The 9,482-nt window shown below is 46.4% G+C and overlaps 1 protein-coding gene across 4 annotated transcripts in view; it reads right to left on the reverse strand.

Annotated features, from left to right (window-relative positions):
• Window positions 1-486: 486 nt before the first annotated feature.
• Window positions 487-9,482, reverse strand: part of cspg5b (chondroitin sulfate proteoglycan 5b) — a 19,168-nt gene continuing 10,172 nt past the window's right edge. The window contains exons 3-6 of one of the 4 annotated variants that reach the window (XM_030347350.1): window positions 7,544-7,780; window positions 6,798-6,876; window positions 3,094-3,261; window positions 487-882 (exon numbers count right to left, since the gene is read on the reverse strand). In XM_030347350.1, coding sequence (XP_030203210.1) covers window positions 679-882; window positions 3,094-3,261; window positions 6,798-6,876; window positions 7,544-7,780 — 688 coding nt within the window. In that variant the 3' untranslated portion in view covers window positions 487-678. Of the gene's footprint in view, window positions 883-3,093; window positions 3,262-6,713; window positions 6,877-7,543; window positions 7,781-9,482 lie in introns of all 4 variants that reach the window. The other 3 variants (XM_030347348.1, XM_030347351.1, XM_030347349.1) reach the window with 3 other exon arrangements.

Below are 9,482 nucleotides of genomic sequence, written 5' to 3' on the forward strand. Positions count from 1 at the left end.
CTGTAGACAGACAGACAGGTAGCTCTAGACAGGTAGACAGTTAGCTCTAGACGGACAGACAGACAGACAGACAGGTAGCTGTAGACAGACAGACAGGCAGCTCTAGACAGACTGACAGGCAGCTGTAGACAGACAGACAGGTAGCTCTAGACAGATAGACAGTTAGCTCTAGACGGACAGACAGACAGGCAGCTGTTGACAGACAGACAGGCAGCTGTAGAGGTGGGGCTAGGAGAGCAGAGGCAGTGAGTGGGTGCTGGCGGCGTTGTACCCGCAGCAGGAGGGGGAGGGAGGGGGCTGGGAGAGGAGGGGGGAGGAGGGGGATGGGTGGAGGTGGGCCCCCTGGGGCTCCCCCGTGGCCCCTGGTCCACAGCCCATTGGGGCCCCGGGGCCCTGAGTTCGGCCCAGGGGCCTGCGCAGCGGGGTTGGGGAGCAGGAGGCCTGGCGGGGGAAGGGGGGCCCGCTAGGAGAGGAGAAGCCCCCAGACACAGAGTGGCGCCCGGGAGACACTTGGGGTCCGGATGGGTGGGGGCGTCCCGGAGAGGGGTGGAGACCCACTGTGGTCCCGCCCACGCTGCCGGGGTACTCCGGGAGGTGTTGGGCCGATCCCGGAGACTTGGGGGATTTAGGGGACTTGGGGGTTCTGGGGGATTTAGGGGACTTGGGGGTTCTGGGGATTTAGGGGACTTGGGGGTTCTGGAGATTTAGGGGACTTGGGGGTTCTGGGGGATTTAGGGGACTTGGGGTGCTTTGGCGACGATGGGGCTCCCCGTTGGCGGGGAGCTTGTAGAGGAAGACCTCGTATTCGAGGGGAGGGCTGGTCTCCGGGCGGAGCCCCGCCTCCTGGGGGAGGAGCAGCTCCAGACCAATGGTGACTCCGCCCTGACGTCACATGGTCCGGTAGGAGGGCATGCAAAAACATGGGAATGGTCATAGACACACGTTGTTGGAAAAGAAAGGAAATATGATGAAAACAATTGGAATTGGATTGCAGTGTTTAGCAAAAATAAAACATGAAATAACATAATAATAACAGTATAGAATAATATATTTTTATAATAATTGTAAAATTTAGGGATTATAAAAGGCAATCATTTCTGTTAATAGTTGATCCTGGTAGATGTTAATGGTCATGATGGAACTTAAATAAAGAAGCTCATAAGAAAAATAATACATGAAAAGTGGAAGTTCAAGCACACAACGGGCTCCGAGTTACTGAAAACATCTGGCTTCACTGTCTGCAGAAATCAATGCACAGATTGCTAAAAATCTGTTATCTGTGACAAAAGCCTTCCAAACAATCAATAGATTGTTCAATCAATTTAATCAATTTGTCTGGGTTTAATGAGCCAATGACCAATACTGCTGCAATTAAGAGTTTATTGGTTATTTCCACACACACACACACACACACACACGCACACACACACACACGCGCAACCAAACGCACACACACACCACACACACACACACACACAAACACACACACACACACATACACACCATACACACACACACATATATGTCAATGTGCATGTCTATGACTGTGTTCTGTGAATGTCTCTATCTATGTCTAGCCCTGTCTACATGCATGCATTTGTGTTTGTGTCATAGGAAGGGAGGGTGCTAGTTTGGAACATGGGTGGGTTCGGCCGTGCATTCAGTACGTATTAGCTGCTGAGCGTTAGCATCTAGCTCCAGAGTGTTCATGCTGAAAGATCAAGATAAAAAGAGTGATACTGAGAGTGACAGGGAGCGGAGAAGAGGGAGAGTTTGAGAAGAGGGAGAAGGAGAGGTAAGGTGACAGAGAGAGAGAGAGAGAGAGAGAGAGAGAGAGAGAGAGAGAGACGGAAGAGAGACAGAGAGAGACAAGAGAGAGAGAGAGAGAGAGAGGAGGGAGGAGAGAGCAGAGAGACGAGACGAGAGAGAGAGAGAGAGAGAGAGAGAGAGAGAGAGAGAGAAGAGATTGACTGACAGATCGAGAGTGACAGAGAGTGCGAGGAGCGAGACGTATTGCTGCAGGGGGAGACAGCGCGGGGTTGGAGGTGAGACAGAGTGCAGATCAGAGCGTAAGTAAAGCACATAACGACACGCAGGGACGAGCAGGATAAAATTAAAAGGTTTATTCCAACAACTCTGAAACTATAATCTTGCATGTATAACCAAAAAGTACAAAATAACCTCAAGTACATCAAAGTATTATAAATCACGTTGAAAACCACGACACAGCGTGTGTTCTCATGTAATATATATATAGAGAGAGATATTCAATATCAATTCCAAGCAATACTTTTACCTCAAACGAACTCTAGACATATCCATTTAATACCAATGTCAAAACATCATTTTGATTCTATTTTTTTCTGAGCACTACAGAGCACTTAATCGTCACACAGTTATTTTGTTAATAGTATGTTTCAGACAGCTTGTTTGTAGTGGATAACATCAACGCATGCGAACAGGACAGAGAGCGAGAGAGGAGCGAGCGTAGCGAACGATGAGAGAGACAGAGAGACAGAGGGAGGAGAGAGAGAGAGAGAGAGAGGAGAGAGAGAGGAGGGAGGAGAGAGAGAGAGAGAGAGAGAAATATATAGAGTAAGGCGGGGAGGAGAGCAAGAGGAAAGCAATTTATTCCTCCTCTTTTTTTATAGATGCAGAGACAACATATGGGGCATCAAGAGTTCATGGTCAAAGCATGAGAAAAGGGAGGGGGGAGGGAGGGGAGTCGGCTGTCGGTTTAGTTGGGTTTCCCGAGCCGCAGGCTTGAGTCCCGGCGTGAAGATAAAGAGTAGGGAGAGAGGAAGAGACCGGAAGCAGGGGCGCCCCCGTGTGGTGGTTCCTTTGTTGTGCGTCACGGCACCCTGTTGAGGCCTCAACTATTGTGCCTTTAAAATCACCTCCCATAAACCCCAGTAACAATCTTTAATGAACCCTACTCTGTTAAAAACCTTTTGTTGCTTTTTGTTGTGGCTACGTATCGTTATATCTGTGCTTGGCTTATGCTTTTTCTGTGACTCGAGTGAATCATCAGGTGACATGTTCCCTCCAGCCCTCCCTCCTGAGCCCTAGACCAGAGTTATTCTGAGAGTTTACCTCCATGCTCTCCTCTGAGTTGCCGAGGGCGGGGCCGCGCTCCTGCTCCACACTAACTGGCGGTTGTTCTCTTGCTTGGGGCGACGGGTGAGAGTTGCGGATGTTCATGGACTCCTCCTCTTTGGGGGTTGGGGTCTTGGTTAGCTCCTCCTTCTTCTGGCGGTCCTCCTGGAAGGAGAGTAATTGGGATCATTATAAGGGATCCAAAGACACACCTTTACATGCGCGTACACACACACATGCTGGCACATACGCACGCACACACACATAATCAACGAGGCAAATAAGGAGGATTGTGTAAAACCATTGCTTGATAGTAAGGCCTAACTCATGGGCATAAAGTATGATGTGTGTGTGTGTGTGTGTGTGTGTGTGTGTGTGTGTGTGTGTGTGTGTGTGTGTGGGTGTGTGTGTGTGTGTGTGTGTTTGAGAGAGTGAGCGAGGGTGAGAGAGAGAAAGCAGTGCTGTTTGATCAGGGCGAGGTGCGATTGTGTCCACATCATCGAGCAAAACTGGAAAGGATCTTCAAAGGACTTCATGGACCTCTTCCATTCCATGCCAGCGACATCAACGTCTTGACCCGGCGGATCCCTGACCCTGACATTCAGAACGCCCCGGGGGGGGGGGCGGATACGGGTTGGGGGTATGGTGACCTCCTAACACTGACATTTACCCGCATCTCTGAGATGTGGATAGTACGTTCACAGACCACCTGAATGTTCTGTCCAACCCACAACCCCTCTTCCCCCTGATACCCCGCTGGCCAATCAGTGAATAGGATGTATTTAAAATAAATGCCAGTTCAGTTTTATTGAGTCCCTGCACCATTAGCAGGGGCTGAACATGGCCTAACGTATGTACAGGGGCATGGACTGGAGACAGGCGTTGATGTATAGCCTATTCACTCCCACACACAGTGGATAATGGCTAAGTCATTAGCCACATAGTACATCCAACCGGGGTCGCAGCCGTGAATGGATGTGAGTGGGAGCCACAGACACACACAGACACGCACAAGCACACGCCACAAGCACGCACACACACACACACACGCACACACACACACACACTACACACACACTCTCACGCACATGGACATCTTGTGCATTTAAAAGACCTATATGGTAGTGTTGTGTTGCAGATGCAGTGAGTGGATAAGTGTGCAGGGCAGCCAATCGACTGGCTGATCACAAACTGCTGAAGGTCACAGGGACAGATGCTAGTGGAAGTGACCACTATGGATTTTGTCCTACTAAGCAAACTAAGCGGACCCGTCTGTGGTTTCCATGGCGATGGGACTGTATAGTGAGCTGATGCTGCACACTCCCGTTCTGCTGAGGTCGGATCTCACAGAACTGATTTCTCCAAGAGGATGGATTTCACCATTCATTCATTCATTCAACTTGTGTTCATGTGTACTCTCACACAGACACGCACAAAGAAAATGTGATATAAAAGTGCATGACTTGCATGTGAATACATATTAACCCTATTAGACCCCCACCTCCCTCCCTCACACACACACACACACACACACATTCCTTATAGAAGAAATGTCCGAGCAAGGGTAGGGAGAGCAGGATCGAAATAGTAGAATATTAATCATTTACCATCCTATGCATTTATGGAGCAATACAATACAACACGTAGGAGCCACAATGGAGGTTGTCACGAAACTCAGGAGATACATAGCACGGGCAGAGGCGTGGGAGTGGGTGTGCATAGGAGCTCGCTAGTATGGAATGATGTTGTCTACATAACTGTAGACAGACTGTAGACTGTAGATCTACACAACTGTAGAGAGCAGCAGGAAGGTTCACTGAACTCAGACCCATTCCGCTTTTGCCTTAATTGGGATGAAGTCACGAGCTGGAAGAGTTAAGGTTCAAGGGCAGGAGCGGTTGTAAGGCTGGGAGCGACCATAGTCACATGACTAATAGTTAACCATAGTCACACTACTTAACCATAGTCATAGGACGAACAGTTAACCATAGTCACATTCTACCAGGTAACCATAGTCACATGAGTACTAGATAACCATAGTCACATTACTACTATCTAACCATAGTCACATTAAGAACAGTGACCATAGTCACATTCTACCGGATAACTAAAGTCACATGACTAGCAGTTAACCATAGTCGCATAGTCACATGAATACTAGTTAATCATAGTCACATTACTACTACTTAACCATAGTCACATGACAAACAGCTAACCATAGTCACATTCTACCAGGTAACCATAGTCACATGACTACTAGTTAACCATAGTCACATTACTACTATCTAACCATAGTCACATGATGAACAGTTAACCATAGTCACATTCTACCCGGTAACCATAGTCACATGACTACTAGTTAACCGCAGTCACATGACTAGCAGTTAACCATAGTCACATGACTACTAGTTAACCGTAGTCACATGACTAGCAGTTAACGAGTCACATGACTACTAGTTAACCATTGTCACATTCTACCAGTTAACCATAGTCACATGACTACCAGTTAAACATAGTCACAAGATAGTTTCATGCCTAGCAGTTAACCATAATCACATGACTAGTTTTCCATAGTCACATGACTAGTTAACCATAGTCACCTGACTACAAGTTAACATCCATAGTCACATGACTTCCAGTTAAACAGTCACATGACTAGTTAACCATACTTAGAGAAATACATGTTAACCACCATAGTGACATGATTATCAGTTGCAAAGTGGGTAAGATGGATGCACAGCTGACAAAGGGAGAAGCTTGCAGTAAATCTCTGTTGGTTCTCTGCTTACCTGGTGGTGGTTATAAGGGTTTCTGGGCTTATATTCCCCATGTATAGCTGCTCACCGCGGGCTTCTGAATAGACGAGTGAGGTGGTGAGTGAGCAGTGGTGTCAAAGGGGTACAGACATAGCACAAATCCCACCATTTTGTTTTCTCCTCACACTCGCACACCTCTTGTTCTGGTGCTGAAGAGCATCCAGTTCCATGAGGTTGCGGACAATGTGTGTACGATTAAGACATTTAAGTGTTGAGTGAGTGAAAGGCTCAAGAGCAGATCTTTAGGAAATCACCAGGCCTTTGTCAATTGACACACACACTGACACACACGCTGACAACAAGAGTGGGAACACACACTGCTCATGCTCAGGAGAGAACATTATGGAGAGAGAGAGAGAGACAGAGGAGAGAGAGAGAGAGAGAGAGAGAAGAGGAGAGAGAGAGATGAGAGAGAGAGAGAGAGATAGCGAGGGAGAGGGAGAGAGAGAGAAGTGAGAGAGTGAGGAAAGAGAGGAAGCTGAGGAAGAAGAGAGAGGTAGAAACATATAGATGTAGACAGAGGGCGATGGTAGAGAAGAAAGGTGAGGACAGAGGAAGAGGATTGCAGGAGGATAGATGGAGAGAGTAAAGAACAGGACAGACATGAATGACATGAGTATGAGACAAAAGAGAGAGAGAGAGAGAGAGAGAGAGAGAGAGAGAGAGAGAGAGAGAGAGAGAGAGAGAGAGAGAGAGGAGAGAGAGAGAGAGACAGAGAGAGAGAGAGAGAGAGAGAGAGAGAGAGGTTCATGGACAGTAAAGGAGGCGGGGTATGACAAGTGGCGCCGGGCAGGGGCCTACCTGACAGATAATGTTGTCATAGTACGCCAGGTTGTGGGCGTGGGCTGGGGGAGGGGGCGGGGGGGTGTCACACAGTTTCCTTACATTTGGCTGCGAGCCGTCCGCCGTGGTGGAGACCGACATGCCGTCCGTCTGCGGCTCGGTGCTCTGGGGGCGGTACTTACTGGGGGACAGGAAGAGAAGGCGGGTTCTTCAGTGCGTCCAGAGTGAGGACATGATTGAGCACCACACTCAGAGTGGAGGGCCCCAATAGTGATGCAGATGAACCAGGATACGACAAAGAATGACCAAACATGTACTTAATGATGAATACTACTATTATTATTATTATTATTATTATTATTATTATCATTATTATTATTATTATTATTATCATTATCATTATCATTATTATTATTATTATTATTATTATTATTATTATTATTATTATTATTATTATTGTTATTATCATTAAACAAACGTAGAGACATGAAGATGTATTGTGGTCCATTGGATGTTGGCAGTTAGATATCAACTTTTTATCCTTGCATCTTCTTTTCCAACACACACATACACATCCACACACACACACACACACACATACATACACACACACACACACACACACACACACACACACACACACACACACACACACACACATACACACACACTCACACACAAACCCACACAGACACAAACAAATACACACACACCAAAAGCAATACCAAAAAAATAAAAAATTGAACAAGGCGTGCAGCATTGAAGACGCTTACCACGCTACCACATTTAAAGACTATAGAGTGTAAGGCATTACTAAAACACGCTAGCCCTAGCATACACATGCTAACCTCAGAAGTCCATCGCCAGTGGCCTGGACGGCCTTCCACCCTACACACCTGCGCTTCCTCAGCCGCCTGTTCTCGTTCTTCAGCTGGTGCAGCTTCTTTGCGAAGAAGACAACGATCATGAAGAGGATGATGAGCACCAAGGAGGCCCCACCAATCACCACGCACATCACCTGGAACTCTGTGATGGACCAATCACAACGCGTGCCCTTGTTCCAGATGTACTCCTGGACGTTACACCTGTCGATGGGAAGGCGAGGAGAGAGAAAGAGAGAGTGAGAGAGTGAGTGAGTGATGAGTGAGTGAGTGAGTGATGTGAGTGAGTGAGTGAGAGAGAGAGAGAGAGAGAGAGACGACGAATCTGATGAGAGAGAGAGAGAGACGAGACGAGAGAGAGAGAGAGAGAGGAGAGAGGAGAGGAGAGAGCATAATCACTTAATTAAAGGGGTGATATTACGACACCAGGGGTGCAGTGTGATTAGTCATTACAAGCCGTTTGAAAATCTGTCACTTCCTGTGTTTTTAATTGGCATTCAAAAGTGGGCATGTCCGCCTAGATGTACACTGGATAGATAAGCAACATTTGCTACAGTCCACTGGGTAGGCTGGTAAACTGATCTCTCAAGCGGACACGCCCACAGGAAATGGCTTGTAATGGCCAGAGCTATAGAGAGAGAGAGTTGCGACACTTCCATTGGACTCCGTAGCGCCTACTTCCGGGGTATGGAGCCTCGAATAGTTCCAAACAACCATTTTACGGCGTAGGAGACCGTTCATTTCCATTGCTGGCCGCCGAGTAACTTCTGAGGTAAATTGATTAAATAGCTACCTCTTTGAATTGTCAACTGTCTATATTGTATCAGAGGCCCTTTATGATGCATATACTGATCTTTATTTGTAAATGCACAGCGTAATTATATATATATTCATCTTGGTAGACGACCGATTGCTTGCTAGTTTGTTAGCTCAACTTCACCATCTGTGAAGGTATCTCCGGGGGTAAATTGGATTAATAGCTACCTCTTTTGAATTGTCAACTGTCTATATTGTATCAGGACCTTTATGATGCATATATTGATATTTATTTGTATATGCACAGCGTAATTATATATTTTTTTATCTTGGTAGACGACCGATTGCCTGCTAGTTTGTTAGCTCGACTGCACCATGTGATGGTATCTACACCAACAATTACAAAGTTCAGTACTAGTGAATCTAACTTTTATTTAGTTAGTTATTTATGTTGGATTACTAGGATAATTTAGGTTGATTTTAAGGACGGGTTTTTATGATGCGATAGCTAGTAGAAATAACAGTGTTTGTTTAATTATATCCTGGAAAGGGTGATGTTCAGCACATGAAGCCCTACAGATGCCGCCAATTCAACAATGCTGATTATGATGGGCGGTGAATTTAACCTATATGGCTTTTTCGTTTTAACTTCTTGTTGACTGAATTGTTTCTCTTTCTTAGTGCCAAATTGATTCTTTTTTCTTCTGCTCTCCTTCTCATTAATTTTTTCCTTTTCTAGTTGCCTTATTAGGTCCTCCACAGTCGCCCCATCAGTCCCTGGCAGTCTGGTCCCTGGAGCAGCTGGCCCTGGCAAAAGTTATTCCTTCACTGTTGACCCCTGACTGACTGGCCCTCGGCACACAAATCCCTGGATCACCTGCCACTGGATCACCTGCCACTGGATCACCTGCCCCTGATTCACCTGCCCTGGCAATGTGGCCTCTGATTGCTCTCTCTGTCTCCTGTGATGTCCTTTTCAACGCTCTTGAAATCCACCTAAATTTCTCCCTCAATCTCTGTAACAATTACAAGGTAATGTTGATGTTATATGTATTTTGCCTTTGCATTTGCAACTACTGTCATCTCCAATGTAAGAAAATGAATTAAAGCAAAACATTTCTGTAATGTGAATTAAATCATCTGCCACAAT

This window comes from Gadus morhua, chromosome 22, assembly GCF_902167405.1.
Source record: "Gadus morhua chromosome 22, gadMor3.0, whole genome shotgun sequence".
NCBI classification, from domain to species: domain Eukaryota; kingdom Metazoa; phylum Chordata; class Actinopteri; order Gadiformes; family Gadidae; genus Gadus; species Gadus morhua.